We start from the raw sequence: 24,629 nt of genomic DNA on the forward strand, positions 1-24,629 counted from the left end.
AATGACCTTGACCACTTGAATGAAATTGCACAGAGTGTTTCACAGCTGTCTTTTCTCACTTGATTTAACAGCGCTCTGTGCAATTTCACAAGTACTGGCGAGGAGCACACAGGGGCAGGGCATAAACACTTGGATGAGATAATTGAACTTCTTGTACCACTGCACCCAGGTCCTCAGGGCTTGACTCCTCGCATTGAACTCTATGACACAAGCACCCACTGACATTTGGTCATATATCTGGAGGGCCTCCTTGCCCCTGTGACAACCGGACATTGCTCCTCCTTTTCAACTCTTCCACTAAGACCTCCAGTGTAGATTCTGAAAACTTTCGATCCAGTGCTCTTGTCTGGAATGTCAAATTCTCTTCAGCCATGACTTCCAGGACCTGTTCCAACCACAATACACTTTGCCTTTAAGTAGTGCTTTAAGCAGCGTGGGCGAGCTGTAATCCTCCAGATACATCCCAGTAATGAACAGTCCAGTCAGCACTCTTTATTTTTACCTTGGTGAAGTAAGTATCTTGGGATTTTTTTTCTAAGGTGAACTTGCTATAGAAATGCATGTTTTGCTGCAAGAAGAATATTTTTGTATTTGCATCTACCTTCAAAAGTCATCAGCAGAAAATCTGAAAAGTCATTGAGAAAAATGTCCATGACTGTCTCCCAGGCTGAGATAACTCTTGTCCTTGAAACGTTATCCTCTACTGTGATACGCATCATTGAGACTTGGTATCATGCACAATTCTGGTTGTAGTTATTAGTAGAATGGCCATCTCAGTTATATTATCATGTAAACTGATTTTTTTCCTCAATATCATTACAAGCATTCTTAGACACAAACAAAAGAATATTAATATACAGGTTGGGATCTTCCAGCCCTGCTGTGGTGGGACCCACCACGGGCAATGAAGTGGCCCAGCCAAATGTCCATTGGCTTTCGGTGGGACTGGACAATCCTGGTGGCAGGCAAGGCCAGACAATCCTGCTCACAGTAATGGTTCAAGTCTGTCGCAGTTTTTCCCACTTGAGTTATTAATTAGTGTTATGAATCTCTGCCATTTTAAATATAGCAGATATTATAGGTCTCAATGAGAAAACTGACTTTGGGCAGGATTTTCCAGCCCTTCCCACCACCAGGATATTCCAGTCCTGACGAAATGAACCCCCACAGCGGATTCCCCAGCAGCAGGACGAAAGTGCCATAGACAGCGGCTGGACCAGAAGATCCCACCAACGGCCAGTGGCAAGCTGCCTCCATCACCAGAAAACACCTCCCGGGGGAGGGGCAGGGTGGGTAAATCTCACCCTTAAAGACTAAAACTTAAAACATCCTCCCATTCATCAGCAATCTTTCATGTACATCTGAAACCAGCCACCAGAACTGTGTATGAATCTAATGGTTATAGTCAAACCCCTGGTTCTTTATATCATTCTTCGCAGCACCTCTCCATTCACATTATCGCTCAACCTTTGAAAAGCAACTATCTCACATGCTGTGATGAGGTATGTTCTGCAAAAGCTTATTGCAACTTATCGTGAGGTTCCCTTTGAATGCATGCTGCATGAAATAGCACAAAATGTATCATGAAAGATTCAGACCCAAAGGCTGTATAGCCCCATTATGGAGATCGTGATAGTGAGAGATGGTGTATTTATAGGACTGAGCGCTTACATATGCACTCTGAAGTAAAATGATTTCGTTTTTAAATTTACACTTTAGCATTTTGTACCTTTCTTGTCTCTTTTTTCTTACTTGTCGCTGTGGTGCAACATAGACAACGGACGAAATATTAAAGGTAATATTTTCAACTAAACTTGCATGCTCTTATTTAACTAATGTTACTTCAATACAATAATTTGCTTGTTTGTAGACTAGAGTAAATTAGTTGCTGCAAGATCAGAAAAGTTTGGCCAATGCCAGATAGATGAGTAATGACTGGCTTAGGACTGTTTGAGAATTTATACTACTGTGTTCTTTCATCAGTTATTATAATGAGTTGAATATACATTCTTTCTCTTTATAAAAGAGTCCATTTTTTCTAGGATGCTATGTACAAAGCATTGTAATTTGAAATCGATATCAGGGTAATGAACTGAAGGACCTGCCTAATGGCAAATCATTCTGGCAATTATTGATTTAAAACAAAGTCAATTAACCAGGCAAAATTTAGTATATTTGCAGTCACGGATATAAGTATTAATGTTTCAAAATCTCTACGTCTATGGTCTGAGATCATTACGCAAGATATTAATGTACAACTACTTACTTGAAATTCCTGTATGCATGATTCCAGAAAAGTTGTCGACAGCCTGTTTATACTGAACAGGTTAATAGCAGAGAAAAGAATTTTGACCGTTTAGTGCTATCTTGCAATACAAATTTAGGTTAACATTTTTACTGTCACTGCCAACAGTACAAAGAAAATAAATCATGTATGTAATTGAAAAGATGATTTAAAAAGGAGGGATGTTCTACCAAATTGCTGATTGTTGTAAATCAATCAGTAACTGCTAACTTAAAATATGACACTGAGATCACACAGACAAATTTGAGAATTTTGTTTTAGTATGAAGAGAATGTAAAACTAAGACCAAAAGTGTGTAGAAGGCTGCATTCTAATTCCCCATCTCCAGAAGAAATCTTGAGAACAGCATACCAGGAGGAACCTTTACACAAATTACATTGTGCCTTTTTCACATGTTTGTGGTAAACTTTCTCTTTCAACATTACAAAGCGACTACTTATAAGTCAGTCGACTATTTCTTAAAAAAAACTTTTAAAAATGATGACTGACTCCAACAAAACTCTATCGGCAGTCCTTGATTATCCTTTGTATTTCTACATGCTCTCTAATTTTATGTCCCGTATAATATAACTGGTCTTTGATATGTTGATTGTTTCAGATGTGCAACATCTTAAGCATATTAAGACCACAGCAAATGCATCATAATTCAAACCTGTAATTATTCAGTTTAGAAATATATTTACTTTCATGATGCAGTATCAGTTTATAGAAACAGTACCTGATACTTCCAGCTCCTTACTAGTAATACTTACCTGCACTAAGCCTTTCACTAACATCCCTGACTAGTATCAGAACATAAATGTATAATTTTCCCCTTTGGATAGGCAGAGGTAAAATTGAATATTAAATTTATAATTTAATTTTAAAGACAGATAGGCAGAAATTGCAGTATTTTCCATTATTTTGCTGGTTTATGAGCCTTTTTGTGGACGGATATAATGTTTACAGTTCCTGCTCTAACTACTACTCATTGTCATCAGTCAGAGAGTTTGAGTGTGAATATCAGGGGAGAATCAGCTCAAGTTCCGTTGTGTTAAGACTGCTAAGACTCGTTCACCAGGTTTACATGTGCAGAATGGCAAATCAAGTGAGACAGCTGAGGACTGGAACTATACTTCAAAAAAAGTCACTTTAGAAGCTGATGGGAGAGAAATTTGATTAAAGTAGGTCCACCAACACCTTCTCACAAGCAACTAGGTATGGACAAGTAGTACAGATCTTGTCCACATCCTGAGATTTATTTTAAAAAGAGACAAATTCCATGTTAATGGATCTGTTTCCCAGAGTCTGGTAGACTGATAGTAAGGAAACAGTCTGTTATATTTACTAGTATACACTGATATGGACCTGCACGCCCTTTGTGGTGAGCCCCAGCAATAACTTGCTCCCTCCAGTGCTTGAAACATGGGAGAATTTCAGCGTTAGCATTGCAAACATTGGGGGTAACTTTAACCTGACCTATCTACTGGGAAACTGAATGGATCGGATTAGCCAGCCATCTGTTTGACACCCTGCCCAATTGTATTTTTCATTATAGAATAGAGTGGGCTGCAAAACAGACGGTTGATCTGAGTCCTTCAGTTTCCCATTGGATAGGTTAGGTTGACAGGATCTTCTTGCAAAACAAAAATGAGACTAAGTTCAAAACAAAATATAATCCCCAGAGGTTTAATTTGTGATAAAAACAATTGTTGAGTGACAAATATGAAGGGAGGCATGAACCTTGTAATTTTCACAATCTGTGTTATAACTAGGTCAGACTGTTACAAAATGTGACTGATGAAACATAATAGGTTATTACTACAATGTTTGTTTATAGCAGACTATTCTTACAGCTTCCCTTCTGTGTTTTTTTCTAATAATAGTTTCCCATTCCTGGATGGCAGGGGGTATGCTTACTCTAATTTTGAAATAATATGCATGCGTCCAGACCACATACTTCATTCCATTGAGTCTAGTTCTTTTACTTATTTATTTTCATAGTTTAAAAAAAGATGTTTCCTTTGCAATTTTTTGACCGTAACACCTTAACACATTCATCCATTTGTGAGCAGAAACCAAAACATAGATGTGCCTTCAAATATTTTAGAGCATTTTGTTCTTATAACTTCAGACTGTAAACTATGAGGTATTATTGACAACATAATTAACTTCCTTTTATCTTTTTACTGGTACATTTTAACACAAGTGACATCCTGCTTGTGCATATTCATCTGAGCAGTGTCCTCCACATGGCCGCCCGTCATTGTGCGGACAGTTATGCTGAATTTATCTGTTTAGACCCACATTTCTCTGAGCAGAATAGTCTGTTACTATATGACTGCTGCATAAATGGAAGCAACTTCAGTCACTATAGCAATCCTATCCTAGTCAAATTGGTCACTGTGTTTTCAGCATCATTGTCTGAAATGATGCTTACGTATCTCAACCCTTTCAACTTATTTTAATATGTTTATCTGGCAAAATTTAAAATATTAGTAACTGTGTGTGAACAGTTTACTGGGTCAGCATTTTTGGAGGAAAGGACAAATCAAATTACATTTATTTACTTTTTGCGTCAGCAGTTATAATCCCTATTCCAAATTCTGCTTATCCCACCAGCTGTGAAGAAGATATATTAACTTGTCAGATCAAAATGATATTAGCAAGTGCAAGCAAATATCTGGTAGCGTTAGGTGCTGTAGGTCAGTGGCTCTGACGTCTACATAAATTAATGGCCATTGTTGTGGAAACATCGCACCAAGACCTTGCTCAGTGAATCACTTAAGAATTCAAAATTCAACATGCATTTTAGCTTGAAAGATCAAGTGACAAACATTTTATTTTTGCTGAAAAATGCAACTGTTACGTACAACACAACAGATTTTTGTTAATGTTTGCTGCTAAATTGTAGATTCTAAACAGATTCAATGGAAGAACTGGCATTAGGAGGTCGTCCTGTATCACGTTGTTGGCTGAAGTGATTGTGTCACTGTTGATCACTGTATCTTGCCTTGATGATTAGGTGCTGAAAACCATAACAGACCTAAATGTGATACATCATTACACAAGTAGAATATTATTCCTGCCGTTGGAGCCAACTTCTCATTCATTTTATAGCAGCAAAAGAGATGGATTTTTAAAGGCTAAAGAGATTAACAGATGATTAAAATGTCAAAGAGGAACAATACAGCTACGTTGAATGATCATCACACTTTATTGGCATTAACTATATGGATCCACATTCTCAATCTAGTTTAACTATATTGGAATAAATGGGCAAAGTCTGCAGGGCGGCATGGCGGCACAGTGGTTAGCACTGCTGCCTCACAGCAACAGGGATCCAGGTTCGATTCCTGGCTGCGTGGAGTCTGCACATTCTCCCCCTGTCTGTGCAGGTTTGCTCTGGTTTCCTCCCACACTCCAAAGATGTGCAGGTCAGGTGGATTGGCCATGCTAAATTCTCTCTCAGCGTATCCAAACAGGCGCTGGAGCGTGGCGACTAGGGGATTTTCACAGTAACTTCTTTGCAGTGTTAATGTAAGGCTACTTGTGACTAATAAATAAACTTTAACTTTATGAAGACACTGCAAAGTCTTGAAACATTCACAACATTTGTGTCTATAGTGCTTTTAATTTTTTTTCTCAATTATTTCAACTTATTCAATCATTCTTTTTCCTTTGAAATCCGATTGAGTATTTGGCCGAGAAATTTGTTCGTTTTTCAGGCGTTAACCAGCCTATGGCACCACTCACTATATTGGATAAGAGGATATGCTACTGTAAGAGCACTGAGGAATTATTTAAAGGGCAGGATTTTGTTATTTAAGTGCAATTTTTGAATATCCTGTACCTCACTCACCATGTGCTAATTGTTTGGCAGTCTACCACACCAGCACTTTATTAAACACTTATATATTAAGTACTTATAATTTAGTTGCTGGTTTCTTATTCCAAACTTCTTTGGTAACTTCTAGATATGCTCTACTATACTTTGTCAACTCTGCTAAATTCATTTTGTGTAAACGGAGGAAGATATTGCTGGGGTTGTATTGTTGTTAACTGACTCCAAAATATTTTGGCTACAACAGCAAGTTAGCGCCTTTAATGTAATGAAATATCCCAAGGTGCTTCACAGAAGTGTTATAAAACAAGGTTTGACACTGAAACTAGTAAGGAGATTTTAGGTCTGATTGTCAAAAGCGTGGTCAAAGAGGAGGATTTTAAGGATTGTCTTAGCAAAGTAGAGGTTAATGATTGAAGCAGAGACCAATTCAGCTTCAAAGAACAATTAAGTTAAGTTGTTAAAGGGAGGAAAGGAGAGAAAGGGATATGGGAACAGGGCAGGCACATGAAATCAATACTATTGTTCCTGTAGATGAGAAATACCGACACAGACTGGCTTGTGTCGAACGTCCTGTTTCCATGAGGTAATGCTCTTTATGCCCCAGCCTTCATCTGGAGCATTACTGCATGGAAACAGGACGTTCGACACAATCCAGTCTGTGTTGGTATTTCTCATCAACAGGAACAGGACTGTATACACTCTCGCAAAAACTTCTCATAAAATGTTACTCCTGGCATTAACTGTCAGCATTTCCATTGTGGGGTGGACACAGATCCTTGGCCACAACATTTAGCTCTGCAACACCTATATTTCCAGCTGCCACTTTGCGTATAAGATGCTGTCTGTTCAGTGCGCACGCATGTATACTTCAGGTGCAGGTGACGCCTAAAGTCATTTTGATGTGGGTGTTACCACTGGCATTAGGAAGCATGTAGAGTATGGAGATCATGATGTGAGGCAGCATGTAACATTGATTTATGCCAGGTACCATTTTCGAACTCACAGCCCTAGCTAATGCCTTCTGGTCAATTGGTAGCACAGAACTTGAATATTGATGAAAAAATAGACATTTTGTCGATCTTTCATCTTGTACTCATTAGGACAATTCACAAGAATACCACTGTAAGGGAAACAACAAGTTTGTACTGCATGAAAAGAGGTGGCTGAATGGTTGGCACTGAATTTCAGTGTCAGTGTGAAGTTAGGTATGTAGACCATATGTCCCAAATATTGTATCAAACAACATGCCCTACCATTGTTCACAATGGACAAGTTACAGACTGTCCCCAATTAGCCCATGCTCAGAAAACTCAAAACACGGTGCTCAACATTAGATGTGATTCCACAATTGGACAACATTTGCTAAATAATCCTCACTGATTTAAGAATTCCGCTAACAACCAAGTTAAGATTGTCAGTTGGGTTGTCAGTGTGGCACGTTTGCATATATAAATACATAGGGCTTTTACAGACAGAAGTAACATGCACACACATTGTGACTGTTATAACTAAACAAAATAAATGACTGTCACTGGCTCATTCCTCAGGGCAATGACTTAGCTAATCAGAGTCAAGCTGCCTGGTTTAAGTTTCAAACAGTTCTTGGCAGTTAACTTTCAGTCGCCATAAACTGGTACATTCTCCCTGGCAATGCCTCTACCAATCAGAGTCCACTTGCCAAGCAATCAGCACTTTCTCAGCACTTTCTTCTCATACAATATAAATTGGATGTTTTCACCTGACATTGGTGTCCTTGTGCATTGACCTGATGAGTGCAAGGTGAAAATCTTTGACAAAATGTCTCTTTTCTTAGTAATACCAATGTCTTCTCTTAAACACACACACATATGTTCAGCAGAAGGAAGGATCCTGGCATAAGTCAATGTTGTTACATGTTGTTTAACGTCATGATCTGCATACTCTGCATACTTCTTGCATGTGTTCCTAATGCCAGTGAAAACACCCACACCAAAATGGCATTAGGTGCCACTTGCACGAGCAGCAGTGTTTACAGGGATCTTCAATTACTTTCCGATTAGTTGCTGGTTGATTTCTACTGACTGTTGTTGATTTTAAGTGCTAACTTTCCTATTGCTGGTGAAAGTTGATGAAATTTACAGGTAGTGAAAGCCTTGGTTCTGACTTTAAGGGTTCTGCTCAGAGCCAACCATAGCGATATTCAATAACAGTGACAGAGTTTAGCCTGCTGGCTGGATAGCCGGCAAGATCTCCATGCTGCTTCTTTTAGGGAAGGTACGCCATATTAAATGCCAGGCACACACTTAACTGGACAATGATGGGCCTTCCACACAATCAAAGGCCCAGGGACGGAGGTTCTGCTTGCTGAGAGCTACTGGCCAATCAGAGGCCAGTAGCTCTATTTAATTGCGGTACTATTGGGGAGGCTGCTGCTGCTATTGAAATAATGGGCGGCACGGTAGCACAGTGGTTAGCACTGCTGCTTCACAGCTCCAGGGTCCCGGGTTCGATTCCCGGCTCGGGTCACTGTCTGTGTGGAGTTTGCACATTCTCCTTGTGTCTGCGTGGGTTTCCTCCGGGTGCTCCGGTTTCCTCCCACAGTCCAAAGATGTGTGGGTTAGGTTGATTGGCCAGGTTAAAAATTGCCCCTTAGAGTCCTAGGATGCGTAGGTTAGGGGGATTAGCGGGTAAATATGTGGGGGTAGGGCCTGGGTGGGATTGTGGTCGGTGCAGACTCGATGGGCCGAATGGCCTCCTTCTGCACTGTAGGGTTTCTATGATTTCTATAAACTCCTCAGAGGCCAGTGTCTCTTCACCAGGTTCCCTTTATTTACCAACTCAATTCCACTCCTAAGAGTGCTTCAGGTACAATGTCAGAATCCAGAGTGTCAGTAGCCCTGACACTTCCATATTTACATACAGTGAGGGTCTCTGATTGGGCAAGCAATTATAACTTCAATCAGGGAGCTCATACTCCAAGAGGCCAACTTCATAGGCCTCGTGGAAGTCATTACAGCTGTGACACCCACTTTAGACCTAGTATTGTCACCTGATCCTAGAACACAGGTCAGTGATAGCAGAAGGTGGTCACAGGGTGGGGCTATGCGGGAAGGGGAGGTGTTTCAGCAGCAAGGGCAGGGGGTGGCTCTCAGCAGGTCTCCCTTTCCGCTGCTAGGCCCCTCAATCAACTGAGTGCTTTTGAACGAGGGACGGTCTCCCCTGGGAGCCCACAAGTAACCCTGCACAGGTTTGCTTGTGTTCCCAAATGGTGAGCTCCCTGCCTCCCCTCTCCCCACTACTCGGCTCATACCAGTGGCGGTAGGATGAGGCCCTCAAGAGGGCATTAACTAGCCACTTAAAAGGTTGAATTGGTTGGGGGGGGTGGGGAGTTGCTGACCATGGGCCTTCCCGACACCCACTTAATTAGGGTGGGGAGATAGAAGGTGGCAGGGTTCCCACCCACTCTGTGCCTGCTTAAATGTTTCCACCGTAAAATTTACCATGAGGGAGGACATTAAATTCCACCCGTTGGTGTAGTTAACATCGCCCTTAGCTTGAAAGGAGAAGAAGCAGCACTGAGAAGGAATAGATGCTGTCGGAGAGAGGAGGAGAAGGGTCTCAGCAGAAGGCCATGTTCTTCCAGGGTCTCCAGTAGGGTAACCATTGCTGGGCCTCAGGAATACAGAGACTCTCCCACCAACCCTCACATTGCGACTCTCAAGGAGGCATCTCCTTTAAGATTGAGGTGCTGACTCTTTACTCAGCCCACTATAATGTAATCAAGGGTTGGGCTGGGGCAGAGGCAAGGACAGAGACAAGGTTCAGGGGTCCAGTTACTGGAGAGGCTAGGGGGTGTTCAGGGATCAGGCAGGTACAGGCCAGCTGTTTATCAGCTATGGTGGGAATCATGAACACTTTGCTCATTGGCTATAAGGGACATTACCCACTCCAATGAAGATAAACAATCATGGGTCTGAGACATACTTCAAAATAAAGATAGGAGGCCGCATCTAAAGCCATTTAGACACCAGCCAGGGGTCGGACCAGCTCTCAACCAAGATTGTCCAATATAAAATCTGACCAATGGTCTTTCTCTTAGTTCAGCCTCCGCAAGGAACGGGGGCCGCGATTTTCCCAAAAGCACTGAATTGGCGGGAAAGCTGTTCTAGATCCCGACTGTTTTGTCAGTTCAACATCTCACCTGAATCTCCACACTCTGTGCACTGCAGAGGTCCCAGTCGTGAATCTCATTAAAAACCGAGGGGGGTGGGGTCTATTTGCACCAGAGTCTGACAGTTCCGCAGTGTCCTGATCTGCCCCCTTTTGCTGGCCAGCTCTATCGCTGGCCAGCCCAGAACCCCCGCAGTGCTGCCCCTCCAGCCCCCCCATGCCCGATCACTGCCCCCACAACAATTCCCGGGCCAGCCCTGATCCCCCCACCGCGCCCCGGAGCACCCAATGTCCAGCCCACCCTCCCCAGTAGTGGCAATCCCCCATCTCCCTCACCCCGGCAGCTCCCACCCCCCCTGCTGAGCCCCCCTGGGGTCAGAGCCTCCGGAGGCACACCCCCCCCCCCCCGGCAGACCACCCCACCCTCCTGTCTGCCCCAATCGCTGCTCTCCCACCATCCCAGACCAATCCCCATGCAGAGTGGCAGCGGGACCCCCACCCCCACTGATTGCCCCTCAGCCCCGCCCTCTTGGCACTGCCCAATGCCCGATGGGCAGTGCCAAGGTGCCCCTGGGCATGAGCTATTTGCCCTTTGGCAGTGTCAGTGGCACAGGCTGGCACTGCCAGGGTGCCCATGCTCAAAGAGCACCACCCCCTGCCGCCCGACACCCTGAGGGGTCCCGATTGCCCCCCCCTTTCATTCCAGCAGGATCTCCAGCTAGTTCCCCGAATGTGGGGGGCTACTCTAACCCCCGCCAGAATGAAGTACTCCTGGCGGGGTGGGAGATTCAATCGGGACCAGTAAGTTCCCGATACTTACATTTAAAACACATTTAACACATATTAAAAACAGATTCAAATTATTTACCTCCCTTCCCGTCGGTGACCAGCTTGGTCTGACCGGCGACTGTCCTCCGGCTCTGGGAGATGCCCATGCGTTCCCGGCGCATGCGCAAATCCCAGAAAAAGGCCGGCGACACACATCTCCCACCCCGACCCGCCAGAAAAGTTGCAGGTCGGGATGGGAGAATCATGGCCAGGATGTGTAACATCTTCATTTTATCAAGGACATGTTCTTGAAAACTGCCACCTCTTGCGGACAGACCTAACGCACAAAGCAGGGCGAGGACCGTGCTGCCATTGGCTGTGAAGACATGGCCATGAGCTTTTTTACATTGTGTTCCTTCCAGGCTGGAGCAGCTGATATCTGTACTAACTCCCAGTTTACTGACCGCTGCTACGTATGTGACAGTCACTCTATATGCAGGAGAGGAGTGAGAGCCATTTATTGTGCTTTCACTGAGGGAGAATCAGTGAAACAGGCACGTGGCTTTTTCAGGATAGCAGGCTTCCCCATAGTGCAGTGTGTCATTGAAATTACACACATGGCAAACTGTTTCACTCACTAAATATGCAGTTGGTGTGTGACCTTGCTCAGTACAACATGTAGGTGAATACTCAGTATCCTAGCAGCAGTGATAATGCCTTCATTCTGCTGCAGTCCACTGTACCAACAGTATTTGAGCTACTACAACAAACCAGGGAGTGGCTACTGGAAGAGGAGCACCATTCACTTACCTGAAGACTCGTAACTCTGGTGCAAACCCAAACACACATGGGCACCAAGCATAAGACAAGAGCTATCCCACTATAGGAAATAGCACCAAACAGACGCTAGGAATGCTTAATTAAACAAAGGGCAGGATCCTGAGCCAACTCTCGCGTCCACGAGATTTCTGGTGGAGGCTCAAGATGTGGCGAGATCTGCAACTTCCAATTTTTGGCACCCCCTCGCCAACGATGTAATCATGTCCATGCCCATAATGGGCATGAACCTGATTTAAATACATTTCCATGGATTTACATTTCATGAACCCACCCCCATCACCGTATATTGACACCCCACAGCACTGCAGGGATTCTACGATTCTATTCTGTTCTTCTATAATGGGAAACCAGTTGGAGGTGACGTTACACTTCGTAACATCCATTTTTTAAGCCATTGTTGTCATTCTCAGCTATAAACTCCAATCCCTAGCCACTGATTCCATCACTCTCCCCGACAATGAACTGTTTGCAATCTTGGTGTTGTAATAATTGCATATCCACACCATCACAAAGACCACCTATTTCCACCTCTGTAACATTGTCCAACTCCACCCCTCTCTCCGCTCTTCAGCTTCAGAAACTTTCAATAATGTCTCCATTACCTCTAGACTTGAGTATTGAACATGGTCCTGGCTGTTTTTTCATATCCTAACCTCCATAAACTTGAGGTCATTCAAAGCTCTGCTGCCCATTTCCTAACTTGTACCAAATTCCATTCACTTTTTACCCATGAGAGCGCTGACCTGCACTGACTCTCAGTTAAACTTGTCCTCAATTTTTAAATTCTCATCCTTGAGTTCAAATTCCTTCATGGCCTTGCCATTCCCTAACTGCAATTCTCTTCCATTTCCACAAGCCTGAGATATTTGTGCTCCTCGAAGTCTAGCTTCTTGATCATCCTCAATTTTAATTGATGCACCATTGATGGCGGAGTCTTAAATCTTAGATATATGTGGCCCTAGTTCCGGTCTCAATGGAAGCATCTTCTCTCGGTGACTAAAATCCTACAACAGGGTTCTGATGAAATGGGTAAGCATTCATCCTGCTCAGAAAAGTTCAATCTTACTCTCTCCGAAGCTATGAGCTCTTCCTGTGCCATTTATTTCCATTGCCCCTGCTCTTTCTGTGTGAGGGCCATAACAATGAGTGTTCCTCCACCAGCCCTACATCACTCCTTCAGGTTTTGTCCTTCCTTCCCCTGCAGTTAAAAGCCTTATCATTGAGAATATACAACCTAGAATTTCCACGCAAATATGATGGGGATGGGATTACTCTCCAATTAATTGCATTGAGCAACCTAGCAATTTAACTACGAATCTCTTTACAGTCCTTAGCTCACCAAGGAAACACAGATATCACTTGCGTCACTATTGTTAGAGTACAAATGATAGGAAGTATGTACAATGCATCCTGTGATCTGTCTCCATTATGATATGTTCACCCATTTTTATGATGTGGAGATGCCGGCGTTGGACTGGGGTAAGCACAGTAAGAAGTCTCACAACACCAGGTTAAAGTCCAACAGGTTTATTTGGTAGCAAATACCATAAGCTTTCGGAGCAGAGCTCCTTCGTCAGATGGAGTGGATATCTGACGAAGGAGCTCTGCTCCGAAAGCTTATGGTATTTGCTACCAAATAAACCTGTTGGACTTTAACCTGGTGTTGTGAGACTTCTTACTACCCATTTTTAGGCAGGCATATTATAAACCTAACATTATTTTCTAGTGGAATATCACGGAGGTAATATAAGGTGTTGGGCAGCCAGCCAAGTTCAATCAATGTTTCTAAGTGGACCACCCAAACCGCAGAAAAATAATTGAGGGTCTACTTCCTTTCGTTGTTCTGTTCCCTAGAATTCATGACTTTACCTTTCTCTGCATGTGACCTATGGCCTGTTTATCTGTTTTTATTTTGCTAATCTATTGGTGTTCTTCCATATTCTTCTTCACGGTTTGCCATGTCCCCTAATTTGGTATGTCGACAAAATATTGGGTGAAATTCTCCGGCCTCCCTGCAATGTGTTTCTCAGTGGCAGGGAGTGGCCTGCCATTGGCCGGCAGTGGGATCTTCTGGTCCTGCCACTGTCAATGGGATTTCCCATCGGATCCACGCCAAGGCCTCAGGAAACCCGCAGCGGGGGTACACCAGCAGCAGGACCAGAAGATCCCGCCAGCCTGAACAGCCGAAAGATCTCACCCATTGTGTATCTAGTAATATTCATTTTACAATCTCATCTTTGTGAAACCATTCCTCTCAATGCTACATTTTGTCCTTCCCTTTTAATTAGTTACTGTTGCTAATGCTTTGCACAATCACATATAAAAATTGAATACTCTAGGCTATTCATTATTATATTACTTTTCCCTTCACTACCCAGCCTGAGATGCATCTCCTCATAACTTCTCCTGAGATTATTTGAAACTTCTTTGTCCCTTCACCATAGTCTTAGCAACTCCACATTTATTCCAGGATTTGGTGCTTAACCACTGCCTCACGTGCTTATTTTCTCCCCCATTTCAATATTTACCCACTCCAAGTTAACATTGCCCCAGTTTGGTTTTGGTGAAAATCATCATAACTCTAAGAGTTCTGAGCAAACTCGATGGGCCTAACTCTGCTCCTATATCTTATGGTGTTTTGTTCCCAGAACTTAACCCAATGCCATTGAGATCTGAAACTCTCCCTTCTGTGCCTCCTGACCTCACAAGAATTCCTCCTGATATGCTTCAGATTGTTTTTTGGAATGACCTACTTAAGGTTGCTCACTCTGAATATAAATGTGCAAAGTGCAGAGTCAGCCCATTTTGTACTTGAAAATTGCAAACGTGTTCCCCTGACTGGAGTGAAAACCACTTTGCATATTTAGGTCCCTGCTTCAGGCTGACAAGCAGCTCCCTTATTCTTAGGAAAATTACAACTGTCAGGTCCAAGACATCCAGAGAGAAGCCAAGATCTCCACCCCATCACCATCACCACCTCAATGATCAATTTCTGCCATCCATTTTCCAAGTGAGAAGCGGGTGACCAGCAGTTGAAAATCACAGCCAGAATTCTCTGGCTTTTTGTGCCGGTGGGATTCTCTGGCCCAGCCGACAGCACACTCCTGCCGGCTTAGGTTGATTTCAAGGGAATTCCCATTGACAGCGGTGGGACCAGAGAATCCCAGACAACACGTCACCTCCCGCCGGCAGGTAACATGTGGCTGGGAGGCCGGAGAATCTCTCTCCACATCTCCCCCACCCCCCACCCCCAATGTAATCAACTATGAGTTGTACCCGTATACCTTCAAAAACTGGTATTCTCATAAGGTGTGATGTTATAAAGGGTGGATAAGCCTTACATTATCACCCAGCACTTCATATATTAGCTCCTGTTTCAACAATCTATTGTACACTGTGCTGTATTAACCGAGTCTATCATGGTGAATATATACTTGGGTCACCATCATTAATTGGATGCTTTTGTGGAGATCTGTGTCCGGATGATTGCCAGCTCTGGGAAAAGTGATCTCATCTGCTGCATGCACAACATTGTTTGCCTTTTCCTGGATAGTTATCATTCTGAGGATCGTTTCCATCAAAGTAATACATCTGATTGGGCTTGCTCTAGCTTGCCTATGATTCCTGCTGGTGGTTTGTGTTTGACATTTATCCCTTTGATGCAGTTGTTGCTTAGTTTCTTCCATCCACTTTGTGGCATTCAGATCGATGATGCGCTGTGGCCAGTTCTAACAGTTCATTTTAATTGCACTATGTCTTCAGGAATTTGTAGCAAGCACTCAGTGCCTCATCAAGGGAACCAACATCCGGGAAGAGGGGACCCGCGGAGACCCAACCACCACCCCCTCCCCCCCACGCCCCCAGCTGACCACCACCAACCCACACCCTGCCCCCAAGCTGCAGCAGTTCTTACAGGTCACTCACCACCACATTCTCAAGAACATTTAGGGATGAGCTACAAATTCTTGTCAACGATGCTCACACCCCAGGACTGAATAATCAAAAGTTGCTGTCAGCTGGTGAGTTAATGGGAGAAGACAGTTATATTTCCCCCAGTTCTGATCCAAGATTCAGCCTGAGCACACAGTTACTGAAATAAAAATAGCAACAACCACCCATCAAGTTGGTGACGATGCATTCAACCATTAAGGCCAATAGCTCTGGAATTCCCTCCCCAATGCCTTCCCATTCTCTACCTTTCAAATCATAGAATCCCTACATTACAGAAGGTGGCCACCCGGCCGATCGAGTCTGTATGGACCACAATCCCACCCAGGCCCTATTCCTGCAACATATTTACTCTGCTAATCCCCCTGACATTAGGGTCAATTTAGCATGGGCAATCCACCTAACCCGCACATGTTTGGATCTATCAGAAAATCTCCTGCTTTCATTGAGCTTTTCGTCAACCTTCCTCATTTCTCATCTGTGTTGGCTTACACTCCTGTGAAGCCTCATGGGCATTTTCTTACATCGAGGGTGCTTTATAAATGTAAGTTGTTGTTATTAAGTTGCTAGGTTGTTATGAAGAGCATGGGCTGGGATTCTCCCAAAAAAAGTCTGTAACTTCCCAATGTGAGGGAAAATGGGAGTAATCCAGCTGGTTTTTTCAGCGTGATTTCCAGCGTGAATCTCCGACATTCTGTGCATCACAGAGTGCCCAAGCATGATTCACTCTGAAAATTTGGGGGTGGCACCTATTCCCGCTTGGGAGGCCAGCAGCATAGTGCTGAGGGGGCCACTGCGCATGTGCCGATCTGTCAGTGCAGAGATCGGCACATGCGCAGTGGCCCCCCCTTTGTCGGCCTCCAGATCGCTGACCAGCCCAATCACTGGCCAGCCCCGCAACCCCATCCATGGCCTTCAGATCCACTCCCCCTCACTACCCAATTGCTGGCCTCCCCAACATCCTCAGGCCAGTCCTGATGTCTGCCCCGGCCAGTCCTGATCTGCCCACCCCCCACCTGGCCAACCCCAATCTCTCGATTCCCTCCCTTGACAGTTCCAACAGCCCTCCCATCCTCCCTACCACCTGGATGGCCAGTCCTGATCACCTCTTCCCTCCCTCTCCCAGTCATCACAATGCAGAGTGGCAATGGGTCCTCCCCCTACCGATCGTCCCCCCCCACCCCCCAAATAGGCCCTGCCTCTCTCTGGCCCTGCCCCCTTGGCACTGCCCGATGCCTGTTGGGCAGTGCCAAGGTGCCCTCTGGGCATTGCCAGTTTGCCCCTTTGGCAGTGCATCCAGGTGGCACTGCCTGGCTGGCACTGCCCAAGGGACACCTCCCCCCTTACTCCCAGCCTCCTGGGGGGGCCTCAATGGCCTCTGTTCCTTCCAGCAGGGTCAGGTCGCCTGTTCCCCGTTAGTGGGGAGCAGGAGTAAACCCCACTGGAGTGAACAACTCGCGGCGAGGAGAGTGGGGGTGATGGAGGGAGATACTGGTGAGCCCAGAGACCTCAGTCCCAGGCCCGGTAATGAAATGTAAATCACAATTTCCATATTGTAATCAGCTCCATGCCAATTTCGGGCACCCAGCAGGAAGTCCGCGGAACGGCCTCTGCTGATGTCTCTCGGCCCGATGCGTCGCAATGGGCTGAGAGAATCGCCCCCATGGTTTTTATGAGAATACAGTTGTAGTTCCAATTATTGTATTAATCTGCATGGTTTCTATTTGCTACCAGGTTTATAGAATGAGTTGCGGTCAACAACATTGAATTCAATGCAGCCAGCAAACTAAAAGTAAAAATGGATAATTTATCTAATAAATGCTGCAGCCAAAATGTAATTGGAGTTCTGTGGAGCTATTACTTTGAATTTAATTTATCAAGGAGAGGTCTACAAAGTATTTCAAACTGGGTGAAGGATTTGTATTGGTATCCTGGTTAGAACTTAAATTGGAAGCCCTTAACATAAATGCGTATGTTTGAGCTGTCTCCACTTGCTTTCTTCTGTCTGCTGCTTCCACCTACATGCACTACACTGAATATCATTTTTCACCTCAATTATCTCTCCTAGTCTCATGTTTGCAAATAGCTACATACTGAAGCACATCACAATCACTCAAAATAAACACAGGTTTCCCTCATTTTTCAAGGCAAAATGCACACAGATTCAAAGTAGTAAATAATTTGGATAGTACATAGTACAGAAGATAGCAGAGGAGAAATCCTTTGTTGCAAAGTGGCATTTTTTTTAAACAACAGTAAGTTCTTCATTGCTCGACATTTTGAGTCTTGCCATAGACATGCCTCATCTGCTCGTCACTCCAGTCAACAGTTTAATGTTCAGCGCTGGGCCCAGATGGCTCGTTATCTAAATAAAAATAATGGACCTCTTTCTAGCAATTCCATTCTGCCCAGGGAGATAACAAGAAAAAATATGGGAAAAGAACAGTGCATTTTAAGGAGGGTGCTTCTGTTTTCGTACAGCACAGACCCCATACTGTCTGAAGAACTGAGGGCAGAGTAACAAGAGTTAACAAATAAAGGTGGGGTAAATATTGGTAGATGGTAGGCAATCTTAACTTGTCATGAGTGTGCACAGTAAGAAGTCTCACAACACCAGGTTAAAGTCCAACTTGTCATGAGTCTGTGAGCTAAAGAATAATGTCACCATCTCCAATGTTGCATGTGCTCCCTCTGATAATGATTTTGATGTTAGCAGCCCCTGCTGAAGTCAAAATGTCTTGGGTGACAGGACCTCCTCCTGTCCTTGAACTCTTCTTCTTATTAAGTGCGGGTTTCTTCTGCAAGAAGAGTGGAACTGGGTTAATGTTTGCTCCGTGTGACATGGCTTGGCAGAATGTTCTTGGAAGAAGTGGCAGGTTTGAATAAGTGGAAATGTCTTGGTGCGGGCAGTAGATGGGGTTGAATGTGTGGGCGCAAGCAGATGTAATGAATTTCCCTGTTAATCAGAGTGGGGGAGGGAAGAATTTTTAATGTGGGGCCTAAAATCTGGTATTGAGGACAGTAAAGATTTGTGAGCAGGCGTCTTATCTAAGCAATCCTGGTCAAATGAATTGGGCAGAATTTAGTTGAGGTGATGGCAGCCCCACACATTAGTTCAGAATATCATGTTGCCTTTCCATGGTCGGCCCGACACTATTTAAGAGCAATCAAGCAGTTACTGAGGCAGCGCTGGGCCTCCCACTCAATCAAGGCCTTAGTCGGGTATCCCGCCCCTGAGAACTGTCAGCCAATCAGAGGCCAGAAGCTCTCCATTACCAACAGTGCCACTGGGAACTCCGACTGACCGGGAATACATTGGTGCCTTCACCAGGAATTGTCATTGAATCCCTGGAAAGAGGTAAGAGAGGCAGGATGGGGGTAATGGGGAGGGAGTCGCCAGTGAGTGGAGGAGAGTCGGGAGGGGTTGGCTTTCAGCAGCCCCTCCTTCCTGATGCCAGCAGGTTCCCCAATTGGGCACTGAGTGCCTGTGAACATGGGAACTCCTCTAAGAGGCTGCAGGTAAACCCCACAGTGTTTGCTGGGTGGCTTTGGGGAGGTGCGGGCAACCTCTGCGAGTCCCGATAAATCCCTGAACTACTATAAATCCCACTTGGCTCAGTTGGGTTCAAGTGGTTTGCTAATGAGCCTAATTGACATCCCGCCTCCACCAGGCATGTTTCTTCAGGTTATTCCTACCACCAAGAATCATACCAGCAGGACTCCCATCTAATTCTTTCCCTGCCCCTTACAACCCCCCACAACTAACACCATTAAATTCCGCCCTTAAATTTCATACTGCATTGCAACCTGATGTGCTGCAAGCATTAACCGACACAGGCATACCAGTATACCGGTCAACTGCTGCTGGTTAATGGGGCATTACTTATCAATCCAAAAGAAAATCTGCTCCTCAGATGACACAAGGATCTGAAAATCATGGTGTCCCATCATTCTGCTTGTTATCTTGATAATAAGTTTTTCACTCTCCATGTTCTCCTATAAGAAATGGCAAGCCTGCTGGATTTCCCGCCGTCCCAACTGACAGGCAACCTAGAAACAACATAACCAGCACCAGGAATCCACTTCTTATAATTTCTGTGGTCTGATCATAAAAATCAGATAGAACGGATCTAAGAACATAAGAACTAGGAGCAGGAGTAGGCCATCTGGCCCTTCAAGCCTGCTCCACCATTCAATAAGATCATAGCTGATCTTTTCATGGACTCAGCTCCATTTACCCGCCCGCTCACCATAACCCTTAATTCCTTTACCGTTCAAAAATCTATCTGTCTTTCCCTTAAAAATATTAAACGAGGTAGCCTCAACTGCTTCATTGGGCAGGGAATTCCACAGATTCACAATCCTTTAGGTGAAGAAGTGCCTCCTCAACTCAGTCCTAAATCTGCTCCCCTTATTTTGAGGCTATGCCCCCCTAGTTCACCCACCAGTGGAAACAACCTCCCTGCTTCTATCTTATCTATTCCCTTCATGATTTTGTATGTTTCCATAAGATCCCCCCTCATTCTTCTAAATTTCAATCAGTACAGTCCCAGTCTACTCAGTCTTCATAAGCCAACCCATTCACTGCCCAGCCAAACTGCGTTGTCTCTCAATATGGCCCTCATTGGATCTCTCTTCACATTCCTTATGGAAAAGGACTTTTAAATAATTGCGGAGAAATTGGTTTTAGATTTCTGAGGGATCTTGGTTCCCTTCAACTCATTGCCTGCCCCTCACAACCACCAACTCTGATGGAGAGCCAGTTACTCTAGTTTATGGAGCGCAAAAATAAATATTTTCACAGTGATTATCAAGCAGGAAATAAATGTATTTCCCTTCTGTAGCAACTGCATAAATGACTGTGTCCGTGTAACATAGTATGGTTGAAAATACAATTCTTTGGATTTTAAGGGGTGCCAAGGTCCCCGACTGCCTGGTTAAAAGGCCAGTACAGTAAGAAGTCTCACAACACCAGGTTAAAGTCCAACAGGTTTATTTGGTAGCACAAGCCACAAGTTTTCGGAGCACTGTCTCTTCATTAGGTGAGTGGGAGTTGTGTTCACAAACAGGGCATATATAGACACAAACTCAATTTACAAGATAATGGTTGGAATGCGAGTCTTTACAGGTAATCAAGTCTTAAAGGTACAGACAATGTGAGTGGAGAGAAGGTTAAGCTCAGGTTAAAGAGATGTGTATTGTCTCCAGCTAGGACAGTTAGTGAGATTTTGCAAGCCCAGGTAAGTCGTGGGGGTTACAGATAGTGTGACATGAACCCAAGATCCCGGTTGAGGCCATCCTTGTGTGTGTGGAACTTGGCTATCAGTTTCTGCTCAGCGATTCTGCCTTGTCGTGTGTCGTGAAGGCTGCCTCTCCACATAAAAGGCCAGTGGCAAGTTGCCCACCATGATGAAGATTGATGACTGCACCCCAGCAATTTAACACTGGGAGCAATGTTAAGGTGAGACCTCTGCTCCAATCTCAGCAGGACGTTCAACCTTAAATGTTGCCCACCATCTGATTGGCCAGCAGCTCTATAGTCCCAGCAGCACCAGGCAAGAGCGGTGGCTACAGTAAGAATTACAGTCTGACCTGACAAAGAGGAGCCCGGATATGAGCTAAGGCCCGTGTATAGCTGGGGAGAGGCTGGAGGGAGTTGGGGACTGGGTTTCAGAGGTCGGGTGTGGGTGAAGGGGAAAGTGTGACACCAGCCTGTGTGGCTAAAGCCATTCTCCAAACATCCAACATGAGTCTGTAGCAAGAGAGGATTGGAAAATGATGGTCAGAGCTGCTGCTATTTCTTCCCTTGCTTTCTTTAGCAGCCTGGGAATACATTAGTTCATTCCATTTTCAAGGATACTAAATACCTTAACATTTCCTCCCTCACTGTGTTTATGCCATCTAATATTTCACACTCACTTCCCTTAAAAATGTCTTCTTTGTCCCCCTCTGTTTTGAAAACAGCTGCAATCAATTAATTGATAACCATGCCCAGGATTTTAAAATGAAGCTGTTGTGTCAGTGTATTGTGAAATGAATGACTATTAACAAGTATAATCCAGTGTTTATGATGATCATAAAATGAACAGGACATTGAGAGAATGGAATGATTTCCAGTTTGCATAGACAGTGACATAGAGAAGTGGAGCTCATAGGACTACCTAGGTACCTACCTACTAGGTACAATCTATCACACTCTGGACCTTTGGGAATCAAACTAGTGTATAAAATTATTGAGCCCTGTCATGCTCCTGTTGGTTTTCCATGGAAATGCAACTGCTTGCTCAAGCATGCAAGGCAACTGTCACTTGCTTATCCTTGGATACTAATTGGTTTATGTTACCAAAATCTAAACTGATCCCAAATTGCAAACTTCCAGGGTGATTGTGATGTCAATAGCCACAGACAGCATCTTGCCTGTCGAGCAACTTGGTGGCGAGGCTGCTTGAAGCATGCAGCATGACTTAGCCATATTTTCCCATTTAACTTCCCTGTAGCTCCTGTTTTTATAACAATTGCTAATATATTTGTCTATAGGGGCGGGTGGGTGAACAGGAACTTAAGTGGAACTTGATCTGATCCCCCAAGTAGAGTTCTCCAGGAAATTCCCGCTATGGCACTGTGTTAAAGAAATTGCCACAAAGACGACTAAAAGCCTCAGAAACAACTTGGGGTAACAATAGGCCGGGAGGGTGATGGAGAACAACATGAACAAGCAAAATGACTTCTACAATTTAGCAATCTGCTTGAGAATGTTTAAAGAAAAGATCTGCATTTATATAGAGCCGTTCATGTCCTCAGGATCTTTCAAAGAACTTCAGAGCCAATGAATTGCTTTTGAAGTGTAGACACTCTTATTTGTCGCAATATGTCAAGGCATTTGCACAACAAGATCCCACAAAGTTGTTAAAGACAACCAATCATCAGCTGATCAAAGAGACTCAGCATGGATTAGTGAACTCTTGCCCCGAAATCAGGGCGGGCACGGCTCGCAGAATAGAATTCTCCGTTGGTCTCGGGCGGGATTTTACGAGCCTCGCTCGTGTGTGGTCGTAAAATACCAGCCTTGATGTCTGACTCATCCAGTTTAATATTTTGAGGAGGTCACTAGCATGGTAGTTAGGGGAATTTCAATGAATTTGTCAATATGGTCTTCCAAAAGACATCTGCTAAGGTTTCCACACACGAGATTAGAAGGAAATATTAAAACACATGAGGCCCTATTTTACCATGTTGATTCTAAGTGCTGGGCGAACTTGAAACTGGGAGTGTTTCAGATCTGACTTTTAGACCCGTTCTCTGATGCCCCCATACACACTCTGCTGGCAAAAATATCAGCAATTCCGGATCGCATTGCACAAGCCTGTGGGCGGGGCTTAACACGCCCAAAATCCTGCAGCTCCAATTGGAGCCTCCAACTGCGCATGCCCCAAAAAAATGATAGAATGCCGCTCCCCTGCCACATCGCTGCCGGGCCAGATAATGCCTCCTCCTGGCCCCCACAGACATTTCCCCACCCCCACAACATTACTGATCCCCTTATCCCCCCACCCCCTTCCCCACCCAGACGGATCATGGGCCCCTCTCCCCTTTCCCCTCACTGATCTCAGGCAGAGTGGTAGCAGAACCCCCTTGCCCCCCACTGATCTCAGGCAGAACCCCTTCCCCCTCACTGCTCACTGGCAGAGTGACAGTGGACCCCTCCTTCCCCCTCATTGCTCACAGCAGAGTGGCAGCGGACCCTCCCTTCACCCCCACTGATCTCAGACAAAGTGGCAGCGGACCCCCCCCCTTCCTCCCACTGATCTCAAGCAGAGAGCCGTCGGACCCACCTTCCCCTCCCACCGCCCCCCCCCCACCCCCCCCACCGATCTCACGCAGAGAGTTGCTGGATCCACCTTCCCTCTCCCCCCCACCGATCTCAAGCAGACAGCTGTCAGATGCTCAGCACTTACCTCCTCACTAACTGGAGCGCCCGAATCAGACTTTTGTGGAGCATGTCTGTTTCACGCCGATTCTGGATGGTAAAGGGGGAATTGCTGGTAAGGTTAGGCATGCAGCCCATTCAGTCAATTTAAGTGCATGCAAATGCATTTAAATGGCCGTAGTGCCCATTTCGGGTGTGGTCCTGATTATGGCCATTTTCGGGCCTTGGTGAAGGGGGAACCAGTGCGAAGGCGGGCATAGATTGCGCTATTCGCCTCATGCCCAACTTTACTAAGTTTTCGGACCTGAAAACAGGCGCAATGTGATCGTAAAATCGGGCCCATGGAATTGGAGGTAGGCTTGTGACACAGGTTGGTAAGTGTTTGCAAGATAGGAGACGCTAAAGGCTGGAATTTTACTGCCTCATCCGCCCCGATTCCGATTCCGGGGTGGGCGTAGCTAACAGAACGGAAATCTCCTTTGGCCTTGGGCGGGATTTTATGATCTCGCAATTTTAAAATCACGCAAAGCGTAGAACAGAAGAAAAAGAGTAATTGTACTGATTGGGATGTGACAAGTGGTGTATCCCAAGGACCTGTACAAGAGCTTCAAATTTTCACCACGTGTATTAATGATTTGGACAAAGGAATAGAGAGATGAATGTCCAAGTTTACAGATGACACTAAGTTACCTGTATGGATGGGAGGAGAACATTACAAAGGAATATGGATGGACTAAATGAGTGGGCATATCTATGGCAAATTGATTTCAATCTGGGCAAGTGTGAGATCATTCACTTTGAATCTAAGAAAGCCAAAAATGGAATGTTTTCTGAATGATGAGAAAATAAGAACTATGGAGGAACAA

At 44.7% G+C, this 24,629-nt stretch overlaps 1 protein-coding gene across 1 annotated transcript in view; it reads left to right on the top strand.

The window, feature by feature from the left end:
* kcnh7b (potassium channel, voltage gated eag related subfamily H, member 7b) overlaps positions 1-24,629 on the top strand; it is a 443,308-nt gene that overhangs the window by 277,668 nt on the left and 141,011 nt on the right. The window contains exons 6-7 of the mRNA XM_078227700.1: positions 1,775-1,795; positions 4,171-4,194. Of these exons, the coding sequence (XP_078083826.1) occupies positions 1,775-1,795; positions 4,171-4,194 (45 nt within the window). The remainder of the gene's footprint in view (positions 1-1,774; positions 1,796-4,170; positions 4,195-24,629) is intronic.

Source organism: Mustelus asterias, chromosome 14, assembly GCF_964213995.1.
Source record: "Mustelus asterias chromosome 14, sMusAst1.hap1.1, whole genome shotgun sequence".
Taxonomy (NCBI): Eukaryota; Metazoa; Chordata; class Chondrichthyes; order Carcharhiniformes; family Triakidae; genus Mustelus; species Mustelus asterias.